The 24,052-nt window shown below is 31.8% G+C and overlaps 2 protein-coding genes across 5 annotated transcripts in view; both read right to left on the reverse strand.

The window, feature by feature from the left end:
• Window positions 1-1,397: 1,397 nt before the first annotated feature.
• Window positions 1,398-24,052, reverse strand: part of LOC126748971 (WASH complex subunit 4) — a 121,694-nt gene continuing 99,039 nt past the window's right edge. For all 4 annotated transcript variants that reach the window (XM_050458535.1, XM_050458533.1, XM_050458534.1 and 1 more), the window contains 4 exons: window positions 2,856-3,346; window positions 2,005-2,403; window positions 1,758-1,951; window positions 1,398-1,697 (listed from right to left, as the gene is read on the reverse strand). In XM_050458535.1, the coding sequence (XP_050314492.1) occupies window positions 1,641-1,697; window positions 1,758-1,951; window positions 2,005-2,403; window positions 2,856-3,346 (1,141 nt within the window). In that variant the 3' untranslated portion in view covers window positions 1,398-1,640. The remainder of the gene's footprint in view (window positions 1,698-1,757; window positions 1,952-2,004; window positions 2,404-2,855; window positions 3,347-24,052) is intronic.
• On the reverse strand, window positions 3,370-11,678 carry LOC126748972 (uncharacterized). Its single transcript, XM_050458537.1, has 3 exons — window positions 7,121-11,678; window positions 6,583-6,765; window positions 3,370-6,279 (listed from the first exon to the last, which is right to left on the reverse strand). Exons 1-3 carry the CDS (start codon window positions 7,197-7,199, stop codon window positions 4,301-4,303), a joined length of 2,241 nt encoding a protein of 746 aa, XP_050314494.1. The 5' UTR covers window positions 7,200-11,678; the 3' UTR covers window positions 3,370-4,300.

A 24,052-nucleotide genomic window follows, 5' to 3' on the forward strand; every position in this document is an offset into this window, starting at 1 on the left:
TTACAAAAAAAATATAATTGTTTAAAAGAAAATTGATAACAAGAGATCTGTTGGTTGTTTTCTTTATTTCAATTATTGTTTGATGGCGCGAGGACGCACCGATTGCAGGATGGCCGTGTAAGCGGATTTCTTAAAAAAAAAACATCTCCAGATCGCCAGAGAGCTGATCCAGCAGAATTGCCGAGCACGGCAAGAGGCGAGAAATGCGAGGCGGTATTTGTCAGTCCCCGACCTGACGCGCTCGCGAGAATAAAATAAGTTGGATTGTCAAGTTGGCAAATTAAAAGTTGGTTTTGTGAATTTAATGACTTTTATTTAAGGGTATCAACCCCAAAATATTACCACTGTTTACATATTTATCTGTTCGCGAAGCGTATATTTTCCTGTGGTATTAGTAAAAATAGGGCATATTAGGTTTGTATACTTTTGGAAGACAATAGAATTTAGGGCAAAATACATTATAAATGAATAAAAATGTTGTTTTGATATCAGTAATTTCCTTGTTGTGAGGGATTTTATTAAATTATGGTATGTTATCTGATAGTTTTCGGTAGTTTATTGTAAGTTAAACCATCTTGTCATAGTTCTTGTGTTTTTTGTATGTAGTATTCTCTATTCATTGCTACAGTGCATGCGACCTCGTCTGATACCAACATTTATAGATGCGGATTTGATTTTGATTGAAAAAAGGTGCAGATTTTTTTTCAATAGATTTTTTATTCTTTTGAATATTAATAAAATTAAATAATTTTTTGTATTCAAGATTTATTAGACTTAGATTAAAGTAAATATAACGAAAAGTATCATTAAAGATTTAAACTCACATTTCTTCCAAATAGGTGAATAGATCTATTTTATTCTTTTCAATAATTGCGCATGAGATATTTATATGAGTAGTTTCTAAATTGATTTTTACTATAATAGTGACGTAATACCCAACAAAATGAGTAACTTGACCACCAAATTTTAGATATTTGAGCAGATACTCTACAGCAAGCGTCTAAAAATTCAGGTCCTTCTTCTAATCTTATTTAATGTAATAAATACTTCATTGTTTGTGATCGAAAATTAACGTTTAAAAATTGAAACCTTTTATTTATTGTGATATTTGAGTCGATGCATCAAATTACATAATTTCGTAAATGCGCCAGAAAAAAATGGCAAGCCGCCACAAGGCGCGAAAAGATTAAATTTGACACATGGTTAAGCAAGAGGGATTGGCACGCACATGCGGCAGGATTGAGTGTCGTCCATTTGTTAAGTTTAAGTGTCCTTTATTAATAAAATGTTGTAGCAACGTAGAAGAATTTTGTAGACCGCATTGCAACCGCTCATTGTAATATTAATCTCCCAATAAAGGGCGAATAAATATCTAGATATTGATCCAATAAAAAAGGTTATTTCATTTGGCTCCACCGGACACAACATATATTAATATAATAAATGAAATGTATTATAATTTATTAAGCCGAACTAATACATTGAAATATGTCAATCGTTTTTTGGTGATCTATAATATACTTCATAGAATATTTAAAACGATGTATCCCTAGGCCGTCCTTAATTTTTCTATTCAACTTTTTTAAAGTTAATATTATTTTTTAGGTCGAAAGATGCTATGAGCACACTGTATACTAGACTTAAGATTGGAAGAAGAATTTAGCACTGCAAAAACTATATTCTAATAGTTTAAATTCCTAAAAAAAAACAGTATATAATAATAAAACTATAAGATTTGATATTAAACATCTATATACCCTTTGAAAAGTATTTATCCGTCTTTCAGTCAATGTTAAAGTTTGCTTTAATTTTACGTCTTCTAAATTAGATAACATGGTTTGTTCCCGAATATTCTGAATTTCAGTGGCGAGTTTTTTCTGAACTGATTCAAACCAGTGAAGGGAATTTAAATAGGCTTCTTGGTCTAATAGTTCTATCACATATGCCAATCCTAAAAAAGTTAAGAATTCATGAGATAAAAAGATTTTTAATGCATGGTCTTACCAAGCGCGAATCCATCATCAGTAAAGGCACAATTAGCTTTATCTTTTTTATAAAGCCTTTCTTTACAAGTAAGAGAATGCTCAATAAAATTTATTGTCAATGAAGGCACAATTATATAAAAATTTCTTAGATGCATGTTACTGCGACTTCTAAAATGACTTGAAAATGCCTTGACCAGAAGCTTGAAATATTCTGTGGTGTTTTCAAAATTATCAGTAAGGATTCTAATGTTTTTTAGAAGCACATTTGCTTCATTCTGTGGGAGTTCTGTCAAATCTTCCGCATCAAATAGCTCTTGTATAAAATCTGTTTGAATCAGGTCCGGGATAAAACATGTACCTTCCGCTAGACATCTATTTCCTCCTGATCTGATTAATCGAATATAACCCATCGCGTTACCTACAATTTTTACTATTACCCTAACTATTATAAATTTACCAAGTAAAGTTATTAAAGTAATAAATAATTAAATCCATTTAAAACAAAACCTATTAAACATATAAAACATATAAAAATAAAACCTATTTAAATGTCTAAATGTCATTGAAAAAATAAAATTTCGAAAGTGTTCTAAAATTAAGTATTTTTTTGGCGGTTATACTGAAAATTAGAGCTTAGCAATATACATGGTAGCAGCAGAAATAGTGCCATGATTACCATGTCTCATCCGATAAAATTATTCTTTAATACCATAGAATTGCTTACTACTCAATATTAAAAATAATAGGCTGACGTATATTACAATTCTCGATAATTATTGTCTCCGATAACTAAAGATATGCTAAATGCACTAACTTGAAGACACCAGTTTTCATCAGTTTAATATCCGTATATATTAAAAGCAGTCCTACCTATGTGAGTAATGACCTTTCGAAACAAATCCAAGTAACTTCCCTTTCCATCTGGTGTTCCCAATTTTCGGATACCTCTATTAAATTTATCGGCTCTTTCATAAGGATACAGCTGATTATACTGATCTTTATGGTCAGAAAAATGTCTCAAATCTTTTAAAAGTCTTGATTTGATTTGCTCATCGAACAAAAACTGTGAAAAAATTTTAAATTTATTCTTCAAAAATTGGTAAGTGTAATTAACAGTCGTGTTCATTATCCCTATACCATGTGTCCTTATAGAGTTTGCCACATGTGATATACCAATTGAATTTAGGTATTTATTACTGCTTGACTCTTCTATGAATATTTGAGTATTAAGGTTGTAAAGATATTTTTGCACAAAGACGTTAATATTGCGCATTATTTCCAGTACATCCAACCCTTGATCTAAAGTTTGCATGGGTAATTCGTCGTCGATTGTTTCCACCCCATACTGCAAAGTGGCTAACCTGTAAAACCATTTTTACATTAATATGAATTACATAGACATCAAATACATTATAGAACTTTACAAAAACACTTCAAAAAATTGAGTTTCAAATAACTCGAAACGGTCGTAATTTAAGAGGCAGCAAAACCTTTTGGTCACTTTGGGATCTGCGAGCTTTAGAAAACCTTTGCTTACATTTAAATTAGTTATTAGTCTTTTGTTACAACACTACTAAAACACATACATTGGTAGTTTTTGCTAAATAGATTTTAAATTATTGGAAAAATAAACGTATTGCTAACAAAAGCTCGCGGATGGTTATTTTTAACATCGAATGTTTCCTCCATGTGCACAAATGGTTGCTTGGTATACCTAAAATCAAGTGACGAATATTTTCTTAAGAAATAAGCTCCTATTCCTCTAAAAGAGCGTGTTGTATTTCATTTAAGGATAAAGGAGCAGGAACGCGACTTCATAGTCTTCGCACAAGCATGTTCAATAGGGGTCGCATCTGGACTTAACGCTGGCCACTCTAAGACAGGAATGTTTACATCGTTTAAGTATTTTTAAGTAATTTTTGCGGTGTGGGGCCTGGTGTTATCATGCATCAAGATGAAAATACTTCCAATAAAATCAACATACGGAACAACAAAATCTCTAGGAAAATTCTACGCCCACACCATAAGTGAATCTCCTAGGTAGCCTACCGTAGGACTAAATCGCTCGTGCGCGGGTAAAGGGGTATAATGTCAAAAGTATTAGTTTTGAGAAAATTAGCTTGGTAAGTATTGTCCGGTTCAATTTTTGGGATAACTTCCTTAAAATAAATAATACAAAAATGATTTTTTTTCCAGAGCTATTTATTTTAATAGGGTTAATGTTCGGATAACATTACAAAGAAAAAAATATCCATTTCGCAGAAAAAAAAAACTAATTATACCTCTTTACACAAAAAAACATAAGATGTTTCTCTTTACTCTATATTATCTTCGTCAATTTCTTCTATATCAGGCAAAATTTCATGAAGATCCTTCTGGGTGGGAAGGCCTTTGTAGAATTCGTGGAACACGTTGTCTATATAGGGCAATAGATCTATAAGGTTTTTCTTTTTCTCCTCTGTAATGGGGTTTGGAAATTGACACTTAGGGATTGCTGAGACTGGTATCTCCTTAGTTTGTCCACGTCTTGAAAAGTCCATTTCATGAAAGGGAGCTATGTAACTCAAAGAAGTTTTATAATAAAATGTCCATTTCTTTTTTTCAAATCTTAGCCATTTCACATTTTTCCAAACAAAATGGTTTCCTTTCTCATCCTTTTTCTTTACTTGAAATACTTTCTTGAGCAGGTCTGAGAAACTATAGAAATGTTCCCTGTTCATCTCAATAACTTGGAACTTATTATTTGCCTGTCCACATAACCGCACTAGTTGAAACCAATCACGCGGATGATTTATTGGATATTCATACTTCTTTTTCTTTCTCTCAATGACAGAATGATCGGAGTCACACTCCATATGAGTGTGACCGGGAACCAAAAATTTATGATCCACACTTTCCAGATGAGTCAGCTGCATAAGAACTAGAAACATTGCTACAACATGGGAATTTTTATTCTGACCTCCGCAAGTGTCAGAATAAAGTGTAACATGCTTTATTTCAGGAGGCAAAGATAAAAGTTCTCGAAATACGCAAGACGCTACCTGATTTGCACCCCGTCCAGAAATGGTCTCGTACCACATGCAACAGATCGCTTGTTTTTTTTTACATTCGTGCATGGTCAGGTTGTAGGTCCACAGTTTTCTTTTATAAAAGGCAACAGAGGCAGTTAGATCTGGGGTTGGTAGGCACTGTTGAAGATCAAACACGTATACAAGTTTAGTCTCATCCTGTTTTGCAAGGTCTTTGTCTTGTCTTTTCGAATCAAAAGCCGCCTGAGCTTCATCTAGATGTGACTGCAGTTCAGTTTTTAACCTACTCAAGGTTTCACTGTTTTTCTCATTGCGAATCAAAATGTTCAATTTTTCACACGTAGCGCATGTGTCTTTCTGGAACTTTTTTATTTTAATGCCCATTTCGTGAAAAACATGTTCATAAATCTTACGACTTACGGGCTTATTATTTGGCAGGACCCAAATTTTATATTCTTCATAAAGACGTATCAACGTGTAAAATGAAGGTAAAAATCGTTTTTCGGAATTCCTCCTACAATAATGGCTTTCGTAGGTTGGAATGGAAGCTATGTGATCTTTTACTAGCTGCAAACTGTTTTCACTTATTTTGTTTGCAGGCTCTTTACGACCTCTTTTATCTTTTTCACATATTCCTGTTGAGTTCATTTTTAATAATACAGTCGTTATAAATTTATTAGAAATATCGAAGGTTTTTTCAAAGCACCCTTTACAAACTTGAATCAACTCGCCATTAACTTTCAAATGAAAAACGTTAACACAGTCTCGCTTTTTCTTCCTTTCTGACGTTATTGCTGTTTTCTTTCTTTGTTTCGTAATAAGACTTGCGGTATAGGCAACCCTCTCGTCAAAGTCGCCAATTGACCAGAAATAATCAAAAAGCATGTCCAACTGAACATCATCTACTTTACTACAACATCCATTCCTACAAGAGCATAAAGGTCTTCTCTCTCTTTTTCTGATAAGTTTCCCCTTGCTGGTAGTATATTCCCTACCCAAATTTCTGTTTGTTTTTCTTAACTTTCTTTTCTCCCTGGTTTCTTCCTTTACTGTTTTCCGACCTCGCCTATTTTCTTTAATAACATTTTCCACTTGACCCGCCGAATTGTTGTTTTTCTTTCTTATTTTATCTGCAAGTTGCTGTAGATTAACCATATCAGAATCTGAACTTTCTGACTCTGGGGCGTAGTCTTTATCCTTATCGCTGTCGTCACAATCGCCAGGATCATCACCTAATTGTTCGTTACCTGGTGATGGCAGAACCTCTGAAATTAAACAATGACCTACAATTAATTTTTTTATTGCCATATTATCATGAATTTTACTTCTTTATTCTAGTTTTCAAATAGCTAGTAAATGGTATAAACTAACCGGCTTGAACAAAACATCATTCAAAAAAGTAGAATGGGGAAGTAACATTTTATTTTTTGATACGTAAAATAGTTTCCACAGTTCAAAATGCTGTATCAAACATTTACCTAACTCGTCTCAAATTCCCGAAATAATTTCAAATTCTATTTGACACCAAAGAATATCTATAAATTGAAAGCAAATTTAATCATATTTACCGTGTATAGATGACACATCATCCTCAAAATACGGTGTTGTAGATAAAGGAACATTATGCAAAGTAACGAATTCCTTCTTATTAGATTGCTCTGACATCTCTGTTAAAACATCCTGTGAAGTAGATGGTATCTGGTCTATGACATTGGTGCTTGTACAACAAATCTCTTGCCAAGTCTGCTTACCTATAAAAATATTAATAACAGAAATTAATTCGATATAAAATACAGTACCTTAAATTTTAGTGACTTGGCACGCTGTATTTGACTTTTAGTATATGGATAAAAAAATAGTAGGTATGTAGCTAAAAAAATACAGACTAAACCTAGTAAAAAATTTAAAATAATTTAACATCTTTTATAATCGACAACAATATACTGAAATAATAGTATTAATTTAAAGCAATTTTAAATTTTAGATCTGTGCGCGGGTAAAGAAGTACAAGTCCCAAATCCCAGAAACGGTACAGTATTATTAGTGAAAGAACAATAATTGCGTATTAAACATAAAAGCATAATTTAATATTTGAGCTGAACTTACCATCCTCAACGGCACAAAGATTATCAAATCCATTTTCTTTGCACATATCAATCATTAATTTTGTTCTTTTTGAAGCCATAACCTCACTTAAACTAATGACAAAACTATGCACTTTAACCCAAACAGGACGTTCTATAGTCTTCTTTGCCTGTTCTGGCAGGGTTCTAGAACTTATTTAAGCAACCAAAGGTTTCTAAACTTGTTTAAAACCAAATTATGTCGATTATTTTGCTAAGCATTCAACACGCCATGCGTCATTAAAAATATGTAAACAAAAATAATAGTGACATATTCGTACGGCACAAAATAACGTGGGTTGTTCTGTGATTAGGGTAAAGAGGTATAAGTCTTGTTAAATCGCTTTACGCCAAACCAGCTTCTTGTGAAAACGGATATATAATGATATATATCCATACTCCCTATATATACATATTTTAAACCTGTTTTACACAATTGAAAATACGGATTTTAAACGCGGCTAGAGTTATACCCTTTTACACAATTCAAGATCTTGAAAAGTGGTGTCGAATTTTGCGTTAACCTCATTTTATAACTATTCTGACTTATACCCCTTTACCCGCGCACGAGCGAAATATACGCAAAACGTTCTTGTGGTCTTACTATTTCATAACCGTCCGGAAACCTTAAGCTAAATCTCAACTCAATTAATCAGTAAACGAATGGCGCACCCATTAATTTTCACCACATTGTTTATGATTCTTGGCAAACTGAAGTCGCATAACACGATGACGTCTAGGAAGATTAGCTTCACCGGTTCGCTTACATTGGTATTCTGGAAGTGATGAAGTCGATTTCTGAATCCTACAGCTGTAACATGATGATCTGAGAGACTTTGTAAGATAATAAAGCGATCATAATGAGCGTTAGTGCTTCGTTGGAGGCCAGTTAGAGATTAAACGTACCTATAACGTATAACTATAGGGCATGGATGCACAGACCGCGGCCCGCCGGTCGAGTACTGGTGGCCTGAATTGAATCTAGCGCCCAAAAATGCTAAGTCAAGTAACATCGCTTGCCGCCTTTATATAAAGTTCAAAATAGTAGAGAAATCAAGAATTTAATGGCTCGCGTAGGTAGATACACGAAGCTTCCAGAGTCGTATTCACGGTATAAAACCCACGCTAACCCAACACCCACTCAAAGACAAGGCCTTAGTGCTTGGCGCGTGACGTCATCGATGTGGGCCACCGATTTTTAAAAACCAAGGGATTTCATATGATAATATCTCAATATTTGGCTTATTTTAAAAAATGCTAGGAATAGAATAGAGTTCAGGAAACATTCAAAGGTATGTTTTAGTTCTGGTTGAATGTCAGATTAAATATTATGGTGTAATATTAAATGCAGACTCCCAACTCCCCTACATCTGCGCCAAAATTCAACATATGTATTTAGGTATTTATAATACTTTTTTTATACCATCAAGTAGTAAAAAATGTTATTATATACACATAAATACATATTTTCACTTTAAAAGCTTAAAAAGCTTATCATACTCCAGTTCATGTAATTCTTTAATTGCAGAAAAAGAAGCACTTTTTTTTTTCAAAGTGTCAAAATTAGGAAAATAAAATTTTTGGTCTGGTTTAGAGTTAAGCCAATTATTAAATACACATTTAAGTAAGTGAACTGTGTCAAATAGGTAAAATAATGGTCTCTGATTATCTATGGGATAAATATAAACAATGCTAAGTTGGTCTGCAGTTGAAAAATTACTCATGGCTTTCCCGTTAATGGCATTATTATCACTTGTAACACAAAAAACATGTACCCAATCTCCTCGAAATTTTCAATAATTGTCTTAATAAAATTATGAAGTATGTCTGATGTAATTTTGGAGATGGGAGCTATGTGAACTACTTCCTTAAAGCTGTAACACACACTTGTAATCATAAAAGTAAATGCAGAGGAAGCTAGAGACTTATTATTTACTGATGTTCCAGTGATATTACCACCTTTATAGTCCATGTAAGGGCCAATATGAATTTCATCAAAAAGTAGTGTCACAAATCTCTCATGATCCTTTAGTAAACTAAACACATTTCGGGCATAAGTTAAAAACATTTTTTTTTCATCTATGTGGGGATCGGTCATGTGTTTGTTACAAATACCCATTATAGTTTGAGGATGTGGTAAAATTAGGTATTCATAACCTCTTAAATACTTGTATGCAAGAGGACTAATAGTATAGATTATAGAAGTCAAAATTATTGTACTACTTGAATATCTGTACCTTTCCTTTGCAGTTATAAGCAAGCTAATTGTTCACAAATAAAATCTAAGGCATGCACTATTTTGTTGTCTTCAATGTTTTTAAAACTTTTTAGTATGTTTGACACAAAATCGAACACACATTTCATTTTATTTATGTCATTTGATGGTTTGTTCTTATGTATTCTTGTTCTTGCGTATTACGTACGTTCTTCTGTATTGCCAAGGGTATTGGTAGCAGTCTCGGTAGCAGTATTTGGATTTAAGTCACAGTCGGGGTTGTCATTATTGGTAACATTTTCCTCCAAAGGCAGGGTAATAATAGTAAGGTCTATTGCTTCAAGTAATGCATACAAATCATCTAAACTATGGGAAGTATATGGGGTTTTAAATTTTGATGTTAAAACACAAACTGGCTCGCTATATAAAAAGTTTCATATAATATTCATATCCTAATAACATTTAAATTAAAAACAATTACCCAATTAATGCATGGACCAGGTGTGTATTCAATTTTAAAAATTGTTAGCTTTTTGCTGTCTTGAGACTCACTGTGAGCAGTATCTTTCGGTAGTTTAAAAGCAGAAAATTTTTCAATAAACTCTTCAAAACTGTCAAAATTATTTTGTTTCTCATGCTCGCCAAAGTCAAGTTTGCTTAATTAAAGGGCTTTTGCTAAATTCAACTCGTCAATATTTTTAAACCTTTCATCTTTACTTGGCAGTATTTTTATAGTTTTTGACAAATAACTAGGGCAATTTAAAAAAATAGATGGTGTACATTCTTCTTTTAGCCATGGTTTTAGTAATTATTTTGTACAAATTTTACCTGTGTTGGAATCTTGAACTTAAGTACTCTTTATTATACTAACTTCAGGAAAATGAGCTTCACATACTTTGGTGTTGTTTGTGGGCTCAAAGTCATCTCTGTGTATGGCTTTTACCCATTTTCGCCTTAGATTTATATCCTTAAGAAAACCGAAGACATGCACTTTAGGTCCGTTTTTATAGTTTCCGTTACAACCCGGAACACAGCACTTTTGAGGCATATTTAAACTCTGGTATTAACTACAAGCCGAGGGAGAGATAGGAGAAAAACATTAAATTAAACACGAACTAAAGTATTAAAATCTGATATAAACAAATAAAACCGCGGCGTCGCCCGGCCGGTGCGCCGGAGAACCGGTTTCTCCGAGGATTTTTCTAGTCCGAAAATACGATTTTGCGATTTCAAAGTACGCGAAGATTTTACATAAATATAACATACACGTTTCGCGGAAATAAACAGTTCCGATTTTAGAAAAAAACACAAAAATGGGCTAATGTTTACTGCGGATCTCGTCAGAAATACCGGCAACCACAGAACATAAATATAAACAACCTAACCTCTCGTTTCATCAGGTGGCACAACTAGTAGATGCGTTGTCAGATTTATATAGAAAGAACTCCTATTGGCAAGTAGCAAGGTATTAGCACAGCATAAAGAAACCAGCAGTCGCACTCCGCTCGAAAATGTAAGCGAACTAATAGCATCCTTAGCCATGCCGCAGCCATGTTCTCCGGATGCCGAGCTCACTGTTTATCGAACTGTGTTCATAGGTGTATCGCCTAGTTCAGCGCCGTACTTAGTGACTATTTTGATAGCGTTTTTACAAAGCGTAGCGTTTTTTATAAAAACTTTTGTGATTTTGATTAAAATTACTCAAAGAATGGTCTCTTAAATTTATGGTACATACCTAATTAACTTCCTGCACGTATTCTTCTATATCGTCGTTGTTAGATGTAGAAATGCGATGTTTATTTTTGTTTAAATATTTTGTTAATATATGAACTTTATTAATATTAAAAAATAAATATTTGTACTATGTAGGTATTTTTATTTTACAAGATAATAATATCTAAAAAAATGTTTAAGTCCGGCTCTAGCCATGGCAAAAGCCGCGTGGACCGTAGCGAGTGTCAGCGGCATCCCTACTATAAGCAAATATGCCGCGCCTGCCTTAGTACACATGCACCGAACTCGCTTATTCAAACCAATGTATTTTTATTGAAGTGCGACTGCTGGTTTCTTTATGCTGTGGTATTAGATAAATGATAAAATTTGAAAAAATGGAAGTTTAAATTATAAAAAGAGAAATAAGGATGCACTCTTTTTTTAACTAAATTATTGTAAAGTAAGAGCAGTTAAAGATATAGATTTGATTATTTTAAGATAGTAATAGATCATCCTAACGTTCACGACAATCTGCAAAGTCTGGCAGCGTTGCAGGCAGCCTTCAAACTGAACTGTCAACAGCTGAATTCACCCCTTAGAACATTGAAAGGCTAGAATTAGTAAACAACAACTTTGTTTGAGTCCAACATGTGCACAGGGGCAAGAGGGGTGTTTTGTTTACAAACATATTCATCGATTCTCTGTTGTCAAGTCGACGCAAATTTCCAACGGAGGAAATTTTTAGCTGTATTTTAACAACCATTATAACGTTAATTTAACTTATTTGTGTTGTATTTTATAGGAAAATTTAAAATAAAAAGTATAAATACTACAATTAGCTTATTTTAAGAATAAATATAATATCCTTAAGCAAAAAAAACAAAATTATTAACATTCTTATTCCTAAAACTGCTTCTAAAAAATTTGAAGCGACAACACCGGCGCTTAAGCGCCTGAGCCATACGTGTAGTGTCATCTGTCAAGCGGCTTTTTGTTTATTTTCGGGATTCATGTATTTTCTTTAATTTTCGGTTTTAAAAGGAAAAAGGCCACATTTTAGTGTTTTTTTAAATTGCTAGGATGGGAAAAACTTGTGTCGTTTGTGTCGCATCATGATAAAAAGGTGATTCAAGCCGATCTTTTCACAAGTAAGTACCGATACTTTCATAACATCACATCATGGGGTAACCATCATCATAAACGTAGAATAGGGGATCTTATAGATAAACCTAATAAAAACTTGAATGTGAAAGTGTGCGTAAAATACCAAAATGTTTGTATTTTTAACTCTAAATATTTTTTTGAACATATTCATCTATCAATAGGCTACAAAAAATATAAAACTAGAATTTTGCCCCTGGTTTTATTTCAGGATTTTATGTTTTTTTTTGTTGTTTTGGCAGAAAGAAGGCATACCTAATACCCATGTACCTATCTATGTATAGTTATGTTTTTTTAATATAGACATTAGGTAGACAGATGAAATTACTAATTTTTTATTGCCTTTAAAGAATTTTGAAATTTATTTAGATATTGATATCTATGTATAAAGTTAATTTTGTCTTTCCCTAAAATTTGGTCGATAATTTTTTTTTGTTTTACCATATTGCAACTTACAATAATATATATAGTAATTGGCACCACATAGAAATTCATTACTGTAATTTTTTTTGCTTTTTGATTAAATATCAAATACTTATTATAGATTGCCTAATATATGCCCAAAGGGAATAATGGATTTCATTAATAGAAATCAACACAATTAAACAGAATATATTTGTTTGTTCAGATCACATTCTTAGAAGTGATTTCTTATATAAGGAAAATAATATTATCAGTAGCGACTATAAAACAAATCAGCTCTACCTCAAAGGTAATTTTTTTTAAATATATTTTTCTAGTATAAAAAATCGTCACAAAAAGGATTAGTGTTACTTATATAAGCTTTATTTATACCTAATATTAAATTAGGTATGTATGTAAAACTATTTTTTTACTAGGATTTCTGATGCACTGGTTAAAAACACAGCAGCCGATAATTCAGTTAATTTACCAAGTGATTTATCCTTCAAAGCTGCAGGGGTAGCTTTCCTGAAGAGTGCAAAAACTTCTTTAGCTTCAAAAATGGTATATAGTAGAAACAGGGAAGCTAATATAGACAAGTATGGATAATTAAAATAGATTAATATTCTTGATACACCAAATTTTGTATAATTATAGATCTGATCATTCATCATCAACAATAACTGCATCTCAGAATAATAGTTCTACAGTAACCGTGGGGTCTAGGTCAACAATTACTATTTCTTTTCAACAATTCCCTGACTCTGAACAATTCCCAAGGAAAAGGTAAAAATAGACTACTAGTTTTATGCCATGTATCATCCTATTCTATATATCTTATTTAAAAGTGATATAGTATTTTATTGTGTTATATTTTTTTAATTAAATGCAATTAATCAAATGTATGATATTACAAAGATTCTTTATAATAACATACATTTTATTGATTTTAATTGGATTATCATAATACATTTTTTTTATTTTTTATTTTTAATTTTGGTAATACTATATTTTTATGTATATTATTCTAGGATAAAATCAAAATGATATCCTGAGGACCTAAGCACTGATGATTCCACCGTTTCAAAAGCTAAATCACTTGTTACCCAATTATGAAAAAAAAATAAGAACAAAAAATTAAAATTCGAAGATTGCAATAGACAAATTTGCCCCAAAGAAATTGAATTAGATGTCTCAAGTCATTATTAAAATACTTAACAAATAGTAACATGATTTTCGAAAAAGTCCAACATACTACATATTTTATTTGACTTGTAAAAAGTACTTGTTTGTATATTACTACTAATAAACTATCTAATCCAATCTATTGTACATAGTCTTTATTCTTAGGTGAGCTTTGTTTTTTAGTATAAATTAATATGATATAATATTTGGTATTAGGTATTATATAGGTCACTGTTAAATGTCTCAAAACCATTGTACAGGCTAAATACTCATAATAAAAATCTTATAACCTATAAAAAACCTGCAACTCCTTCACAATTTGAACATCCTTGTAGTTTTAACTCTTTCTGCTGAATCAATACTGTTCCTTTGAAAAAGTCAGCAGCATAGAAGTATATATTATGTGATATAAAGTAGGTGATGTAAAACTGAGTTTTGTCCTATATAATAATAACAATAAAATTTTGCAAAATGTTAATAATTTGTGTCTTAAAACATGATTTATTAAGAAATCTATAATATTATATTAATAAAATATTTAATTTCCATAAAAATGCTTTGACAAAAATGGTGCCTTTTATTAGGACCTTCCTTAATAATAGGAAGATAATTAATATAAAGACTGTATAATAATTAATAAAAATTTATCAGGTATATATTTGTTGACGACGTCACTGGTAGAGAGTGCTTGTATCAGTGGCATCAACAATGCGATCGAGCGGCGTTGCGATGCCACTACCGTTTTCTCGTTTTTTCGTACTTTTCATTTATTTAAAGTTAATATTGACTTCAATATAGAGTATTTGATCAAATTTATTTAAAAAAAATGCTTCATATTTTATTAAAGGAGAGCAGTAGTATCGTTTTGAGCCTTCGGAAACAACTGAAAATTTTTATGATATTATAAAGTGATTTTTGCCATTTCTCAATAAGCATTTGGCATCATTGCATCAGAGATGTTGCAAGCAAACAACCCTGTCCATAGTTCCACGGCATGCTACTTCTAGCCTTTCAATGTTCTAAGATTCACCCGAAAATCAACCCGAAGTGCATGGCCCAAACGCGTGACGTCACGAGCAAAATTTTTTGGAGCGCTTTGTCCTTTTGTAGAGGTGTTATTGGCTAACCGCAGCGAGCGACAGTTTTAATTTGAATAAAGTGTCAACAGAAAGAAATAAGCGCGAAAATACAAAGCGAAGTAAATGATTGAGAATAAGTGCAGTTTAATTGTGTTTTGGGGAGGCAATAGTTCTAGTTTAGATTTTAACTCGACTAGCCGATGTCATATATTTTGATCCACAATCAACGTAGATTTCCTGTTGCAGGTTAACCCGTTAAGTGCCGTGTATAATTGAATTATGAAATCGTAAATAAAACTCTGTTATTAAGTGTTTCTCTACCTATTTAATCGATTTTAATCAAATTTAGCTGTAATGTTGGCCAAATACTAAAATAAAATAAATAAAGTACTATTTTTTTGTAATAAACTGTAATAAGTACGTCATTATTTCAGATATGAAATCTGTATTAAAATATTAAAATTTCGGAAATTACTATTTAATCAATTATTAAAAATTAAAAAGGATGGGTAATTTAAGAAGGTACTGTAATTGCTTTTAGGTGCTATGTTAATCCTCCCAAAATGAGAACGCAAAAATTAGAATGCATGGAGAAGCCAGGACCTAATTAAAAGACTTAATGTTAAAGAGAAAATCGGCAGTTTCAAGAAATTTGGAGTACGAAATACTTTTTTGTATTGTCGAATAACAAAGTCGCTTGTTTAATTTGCAAGAATTCTGTTGCGATTGCAAAGGAATATAATGTAAAAAGGCACTATGAAAAGCAGCATCCTTCTTTTACCAAGTTTATAGGCTTAGAACATTAAAAGGCTAGGACTAGTAAACAACAACCTTGTTTGTCCAACAAGTCCAACATGTGCACAGGGGCAAGAGGGGTGTTTTGTTTACATACATATTTGCCGATCCTCTGTTGTCAAGTCTACATGAATTTCCAATGGAGGAAATTTTTAGCTATATATCAACAACCATTATAACGTTAATTTAACTTATGTGTGTTATATTTTACAGAAAAATTTAAAATAAAAAGTATAAATAGAATGAACCTATTTTAAGAATAAATATAATATCCTTAAACAAAAAAAAACAAAATTATTAACATTCTTATTCCTAAAACTGCTTCTAAAAAATTTAAAGCGACAACACCGGAAGCATAAGCGCCTGACCGATACGTGTAGTGTCATCTGTCAAATACCACTGTGTTTATATTCGGGATTTGTGTATTTTCTTTAATTTTTGGTTTAAAAAGGAAAAAGGTCACATTTTAGTGTCTTTTTAAATTGCTAGGATGGCAAAAACTTGTGTATTTTGTGCCGCATCATGATAAAAACGCGATTCAAGCCGATCTTTTCACAAGTAAGTACCGATACTTTCATATCACATCATGGGGCTACCATCATCATAAACGTAGAATAAGGGATCTTATAGAAATAAACCTAATAAAAACTTGAATGTGAAAGTATGCGTAAAATACAAAAATCTTATATTTTTAAATCTAAATATTTTCTTGAAAATATTCATCTATTAATAGACTATAAAAAATATGAAACTAGAGTTTGGTCCATGGTTTTATTAAGTAGAGGGTACTGGTAGAGACTGCTTGTATTTTCATATATTATGAAAGTGGTAGTTTCGACTGTAAATTTCATAAAATCACGAGGACTCAATCACAGACAATTCAAACAATTCCTTGATGACATCGAAAGCGAATACGGAGATTTACTGTATTATACAGAAGTAAGGTGGCTAAGTCGTGGATTGATATTGGAACGATTTCTAAATTTAATAGAAGAAATTGGAATATTTCTGGCGGAAAAGCAAAGGGATGTTCCGGAACTTCGAAATCCTAATTGGTTGTGTGATTTGGCTTTTTTAGTTGATATTACAAATCATTTGAATATCTTGAACACACGGCTTCAAGGCAAAAATCACCGATATCTCAGCTCTACGCTCATGTATCATCCTTTCAATGCAAGCTGCCACTTTTCAGATCACAATTGAATTCTGGAAATTACAATCATTTTCCGAATTATAAGAAAATGGCTGAAAAATTCAACAAAACTGCGATTACTTTCAGTTATGTAGAAAAGCTAGATATTTTGATTCAATCTTTTCAAAACAGATTTTCGGAGTTTAAAAAAGTGAAACCTCTGTTGGACATATTCAGCAATCCTTTCACCGTTTCAGTTGAAAGTGAGCCAGAGTCAATGCAGTTAGAAATTATCGACAGTCAAAGAATGTGCCAGCTTATTTGGTTCTACCTATACAGTGCTTTCATTTCAAAACGATCCACCCTTAATAATTTTCAGAAAAAAAAAAAAAAACACGTCATATTAGATATAATGTCTAGAGATAATGAATATTTTATTTACGCCAAACTTTGGTATTTTTTAAATTAATACTTTTAGTGTGGTACCTACATCATTTTAAACTTCTTACATTTTTTATAATAGATCATCAAAAAAAAAAAAGCAATTTAGAAGTTAAAATTTTTATTTATTTAGAAGTTATAATTTTCCTTTATGGAGCTCAAGATCGGTGTGCTCGCAGAACCGCGAGAGCATCTAATGAAAGGTATCAAGATAAAACGTAAGCCATAAATACGTATTAGAATTGATACGAAAATTTGAAGAGACGGGATCGATTTGCAATAAGAAAAAATATGAAAATAGAGTTGTCGATGAAGCATGCCAAGTTGAAGTGCTAGGACAATTATTATACTATGGATCCAACTTTGTCTATACCAAAGGCCGCAAAACTAACAAATATTTCCACTGGTTCCATACATAAAGTTAAAAAAAAAGTTCTTTCCTTATAAAATTCATATTCTTCATGAACTCGGAGAAGATGATTTTGATAGGAAAATTCAATTTTGTGAAGTGATGTGCCACCGAATTGACGACGATCCCCGTTTATTGAAGAACATTTGCTTCAGTGACGAACTGTAGATACTGGGATAATGAAAATCTGCATGTTTTTCGGGAAGGCCATACCCAATAACCCCAAAAAATTAATGTTTGGGCAGGAATTTATGGGAATGAAATAATCGGGCCATTTTTTTTGGAAGAAAATTTGACTGGCGAAATTTATTTAAACCTTTTAGAAAATGTAATATACCCTTCCATCATCCAATCTATGGAAAATCAAGTAGATCAACATGGTGCTATATTATTGAATGAAAATAATATAGATTTTCAGCAGGATGGAGCTCCCGCGCACTACACTTTGGTAGTTCGAGAGTGGCTTGATAAAAATTTTCGAGAAAAGTGGATTGATAGACGTGGTGCAATCGAATGGCCTGCGTGGTCTCCAGACCTAAGCCCACTAGACTTTTTTCTTTGGGGCTACTTAAAAAGCAAAACCCCACCTGAGAGAGTATTGAGAATTTAAAAAATATTATAATATAATTATATAATATTTCAAGAATGCAGAGAAATTAGCGGGCAGACCCTTGCCAATATTCGTAAGGAGTTTGAAAATAGGCTTTTTTATCGTCTTGCTAATAACGCTGCGCATTTTGAACATTTAATAAAATAAATTTGTTAAACTAATTAAATTTGTTTTTCTACCCTACCGATTTACACTTTAATTGCTTCTTGGTCAATCAATTTTATTTTTTTTTACAACCATTGATAGCATAATGAATGCCCTTTAAAATAATGTATCACAGCATGGGGTAATAGAGAATTTTACGCTCCTTAGTATGATGTATCACACGATGGGGGTTCCCATTTGACATATTAAAGTGAGGTTAGCTGGAGGTGAGGAGGTGATTGACAGAACTTCAGTAAATCCATAATTAAACGTCCCCCTGTATATCTAATTTGACTTGTTTGTTTTTTTTTTTTTTTAAGAAATTTATTAAGGGTAGATCGTTTTTAAAATGAAAGCACTGTATATGTGAACAAACTTTTTCAATACTAAATATTAATTAAACAAAAAATCGAAACCGCCTTGCAAATGAAAGTTTGGAAGCAGTTTTACGTGTTGCTACAAGTAAATTTGTGCCAAATGTAAAAAATATTGTAAGCACTATGCAGTGCCACGCTTCAAATTAAGAAATTCTTTTTCAATTTTAATAAATTATTATCATTTCTTTATTGTCTTTATTTACCTGTACTTCTGGCGGCCGGCCCGCCATCAGTTCATGATTTGCTCGAGTGGCCCTTAGTCTTAATAACTCTGTGCAACCATGCTATAGGGTGTAATTTCTAATAGTTCGTCTTATTTGACAGCTTCACTTGAGCCCCAAATTAGGTTATATTATTATAAACCTGACTGCCAGTGTTGTATGTGTTTAATAAAGTTAAAATAAAAAATTTTTGTATAAAGTTAATATGTAATAATAATATGTTACCATCATATATTTATAAGGTGAAGTTTTCAATTTGCAAAATATAAACAAAATTTATAGATAACACAGTTGGCCATCTACTTAGAAACGACAAAAATAAACGCGCGTATAGTTCATTTCAAACCTTTGTACTGGTAACAATTTGTGTTTTTTATATCTACAAGCCTTCTCTTTGTATCTTCCACAGTTTAAAATGAGTAGAAAAAAAAATTGTGATCCGTCAATGCGTAAAATAATTTTTACGCTAAGGGAAAGAGGTTGGACTTATAGTAAAATAGCTGACCACCTAAAATGTTCAAAAAAAATGGTTTTCTATGCACTCAAACACATAAAAGAACATAAAACGTACGAAAATATTCCACGCAAGAGAAGATCTAAAAAAACCAGCCAACGAACTGATGAAACTATGGTTCGATGGCTAAAATGAATCCATTTTTAACCTCCAACCAGATTAAAGAAGAACTTTCTCCAGCTATCGCGATATTATCACGAACTATAAGACGACGACTTAATGAGGCCAACCTATTTGGACGAGTATCCCGCAAGAAACCACTGCTAAAGAAGAAAAATCGCCAGGCTAGATTAAAATTCGCTAAGAACCATATTAATTGGACCATAAAAGAGTGGAAAAAAGTATTATGGTCTGTTGAGACAAAAATAAATCCCATTGGTAGTGAAGGTAGAATATTTGTGAGAAGACCAAGGGGTGCGGAAAATAATCCGAAGTATACAACCAGCACAGTCAAACATGAAGGTGGAAATATAAAATTATGGGGATGTTTTTCGTGGCGTGGTGTTGGTCCATTAGTGAAAATTGACGGTATTCTTGACCAAGAAAAATATAAAGATATTATGGAGAACCACATGTTGCCGTTTGCCGATGAAACTTTGCCGGTGTCTTGGGTTTTGCAACAAGACAATGATCCCAAGCACACGGCTAAATCTGTAAAAAAAATTACTTGACAATAACCATGTTGATGTACTTGATTGGCCCTCATGTAGTCCGGATCTCAATCCCATTGAGAATCTTTGGAGAGACCTGAAAAAACTTTTAGAACATAAAAATATTAAAAACCTTAAAGATCTGGCGGAAGAAGCAGAGCAGGCGTGGAAATCGATACCACTAGCGAGATGTCAACATCTAGTGGAGTCGATGCCCAGGAGATGTAGAGCTGTCATTGAAAATAAGGGATTTGCTACAAAATATTAATTTTTATTTAGGGTTTAGAGTTCTTATTTTGTTTTTTTAAATTGATAATTTTTTGGTTTCTAATTAGTTGTCCAATTCAATATTTGTATAAAAAATTAACTTTTTTTTAAAAGTATATACAGGGTGTCATTGAAATGGTGTAAAAAAATTCAGGGGGTGATAGTACTCCTAAAAATTTTAAAAAAAGTTCCTATAACTATAGGGCGGAAAATGCATATTAAGGGAGTTAGGGGCACTGAAAGGGTAAATTTAAAAAACGGTTTTTTGAAATTGTAGGCTTAAAAAACGAGATAAAATTTCGAAAAAAAATCCTCTGCCATAAATTTTGACCCAAAATCAAATGGTGATACTGAAAAATAATTTGGAAAATCGGAAAGGGTAGTTTTTGCAAGGGTAGGGGGTTAATTCGTGAATAACTTTTTTTAGGTTATTTTTTTCGCAACGTGGGTTCATTTTTTAAAAACTACATACTTTTTCCTACAAAAAAGGTACTCTTGTTGCACATCGCCCAGAACGATGGTTTTCGAGAAAATTGAAGGTAAAAAGTTTGCTCTGATGGGTTGCTAACTGGTTAAACAACATAAACCTATGAAAGTTATGGGGTTTCAAAAGTAAACACGTAGTTATTAAATAATTAATTGAAAAATCTAAATTTTATGATTTTTAAAACATCTTATTGCTTTAAAAAACGAAATAAACCAATTACCAAAATTCCTTATTAAAATAATGCATTTCTTAATTCATTCATAGTAAATGTTCAAAGTGACCACCATTCATTTCAATGCAGACATCTGCTCTTCTTCTCCATGATCTGCGTACCCTGTGGAATATCCCTGGGGTTGTACGAATTTGATTGGAACAGTCGATAATGCGTTGACGTAGTTGCTCTTCAGTATTAATCGGCACTGAGTAAACCAAAGTTTTCAAGTGGCCCCAGAAGTAGAAATCTAATGGATTAAGATCTGGTGATCTTGCTGGCCAAGCTTGTGGACCACCACGTCCTATCCAACGCCTCTCAAAAACTTGGTTTAAATGATTCCTCACCGCTAGCGGAAAATGAGCTGGTGCACCATCATGCATAAAATACGTGATCTGCCTCTGTGCTATGGGAACTTCCTCCAAAAGTGCTGGTAGATCATGTATTAGAAAATTAAGGTAACTTTGACCATTTAGCCTAAAATGTTTATTATTATAAATAACAAGCGACTTTTCAAAAGGTGTCAAATTAACCTCGGGGGTAGAAAAAATGGTCCAATAAGTCTATCGCCAAGAATTCCCGCCCAAACATTAACTGAGAATCGAATTTGGTGTCGACTTTCCACAACAGCATGAGGGTTCTCATCGGACCAGTGATGTGTATTATGGTAATTGAAAATTCCATTTCTTGTAAACCCAGCTTCATCCGTGCATAAAATATTTGCCAAAAAAGCTAATGAATCAAATAAGTATGCATTTAATAAGGAATTTTGGTAATTGGTTTATTTCGTTTTTTTAAAGCAATACGATGTTTTAAAAATCATGAAATTGAGATTTTTCAATTAATTATTTAATAACTACTTGTTTACTTTTGAAACCCCATAACTTTCATAAGTTTATGTTGTTTAACCAGTTAGCAGCCCATCAGAGCAAACTTTTTGCCTTCAATTTTCTCGAAAACCATCGTTCTTGGCGATGTGCAACAAGAGTACCTTTTTTGTAGGAAAAAGTATGTAGTTTTTAAAAAATGAACCCACGTTGCGAAGAAAATAACCTTAAAAAAGTTATTCACGAATTAACCCCCTACCCTTGCAAAAACTACCCTTTCCGATTTTCCAAATTATTTTTCAGTATCACCATTTGATTTTGGGTCAAAATTTATGGCAGAGGATTTTTTTTCGAAATTTTATCTCGTTTTTTAAGCCTACAATTTCAAAAAACCGTTTTTTAAATTTACCCTTTCAGTGCCCCTAACTCCCTTAATATGCATTTTCCACCCTATAGTTATAGGAACTTTTTTTAAAATTTTTAGGAGTACTATCACCCCCCGAATTTTTTTACACCATTTCAATGACACCCTGTATGTGAAGACAAATCCACTAAATTTATGGTAATATTAAAGGTGAATGTTAGTTACAACAATGGGCGAGAAATTTAAGAATAAACAATGTTATTTATAAAAGATTTATGATTTTTATTAATTTATTCACACTGTTTCTAATTAGTTGGCCACCACTGTATATTGTCCTAGGAATTTGTTACCTTTGCCTATTTCTTTTTTTGTTGTCATTTTGTTTATTTTTCATAGTATGTTGTTTACGATATACAATGACACATTTACTGCTAAGGTATATGGTACTCTTACTGACAAAATATGTTGTTGAATTAGGCATATGAAAATTATTACTAATATGTATTGTTATTAATTTTTGGGGAACTTTTTGTTTTTGTATATAGCTATTTATGCTAAATAAAGATAAGAAATAAAGACAAATTTTATTTATATTATTATTATTATTCTATGAGATATCATTGTCTATTTTACATTACACAGAGTTGATTTAGATAATTCCAGTCGGTTGGTCTGACATTTTTGCATAAGTTATATATTTATTTACTATTAGAATTTATTGTTTTATCTTTATATGTATCTATTAATATTTAGAAAATTTTCTTAATATGATTTTGAGAATTTTTTAGCAAACTTTTTTATCTATAAGAGTTTGTGAAAGAGCTTTAGGACTTTCTTTATTAGTTTTTATTCCTGATTTTTGACTTTTTTTTTAAATAAATTTTATATTTATCTTATTTTATAGGGTCAGATTTATCGTGTACTTTAATTTCACTAAGATTTTGAGTTTGTGCTTTAATAATTTTAGCAAGAGAGAATTATTAAAGCACAAACTCAAAAATAATCATGTTTAATTTAACTATTTACGCAATAGTGCTATTGCAAATAATATGTGCATATTAATACATACACTTAATAATGCTTCCGCTAGCTATTAAATCTAACACTGACTTTTCTTATAAATAAATATCCGCTCATATGTATATTCTATATTTATATTTCCAAAAAAAAGCCTGAAAGCTAAACATGCCTAAAGTTTGGAAAAAAATCATAGATAAGAATACACAGATTAAATAAATGAAATTCATAAAACGTTATAATTTGAGTTGTTTGTAGAAATGTTTATTACATATATAATTTTCTAATCCATTAAGGCTATAACTTATAAGTGAAAATAAGAATATGTTCACATTCTTATTTTTACCTTGAGGTAAAAAACAAACTAAAAAAGTTTTAGTAAAATTTAAGGTAAATATGGCTTAAATGTTTCATTTGCATCTAATAGGTGGTAATACTAGTAACGAATAAGCTGAATAGGCTCTAGAACAAGAAACAATTTCTTCTTAAAAGCATGAGTACCTAGAACATCAAAACAATACAAAACCTAAACGACTAATAATATAATTAAACCTGAAACTGAATTAAATTGTTTATTTTAACGAAAATTGATGTAAAATAATACAATACATCACGTAACTATGGTCGTTGGCTATTGTAAATATGAATATTTGTAATTTGATCTTTGTTTGACACATAAAGTCTTTCGGCTAGC

The sequence above is a fragment of the Anthonomus grandis genome, chromosome 22 (genome assembly GCF_022605725.1).
Source record: "Anthonomus grandis grandis chromosome 22, icAntGran1.3, whole genome shotgun sequence".
In the NCBI taxonomy this organism is placed as follows: domain Eukaryota; kingdom Metazoa; phylum Arthropoda; class Insecta; order Coleoptera; family Curculionidae; genus Anthonomus; species Anthonomus grandis.

Coding starts and splice junctions, on each gene's coding strand:
- LOC126748972 (XM_050458537.1), bottom strand. CDS start 7,199: ATGGCTTCAAAAAGAACAAAATTAATGATTGATATGTGCAAAGAAAAT. Junction 6,766..7,120: donor TCTTTGTGCCGTTGAGGATG/GTAAGTTCAGCT, acceptor ATATTTTTATAG/GTAAGCAGACTTGGCAAGAG. Junction 6,280..6,582: donor TGATGTGTCATCTATACACG/GTAAATATGATT, acceptor GTTTAATTTCAG/AGGTTCTGCCATCACCAGGT.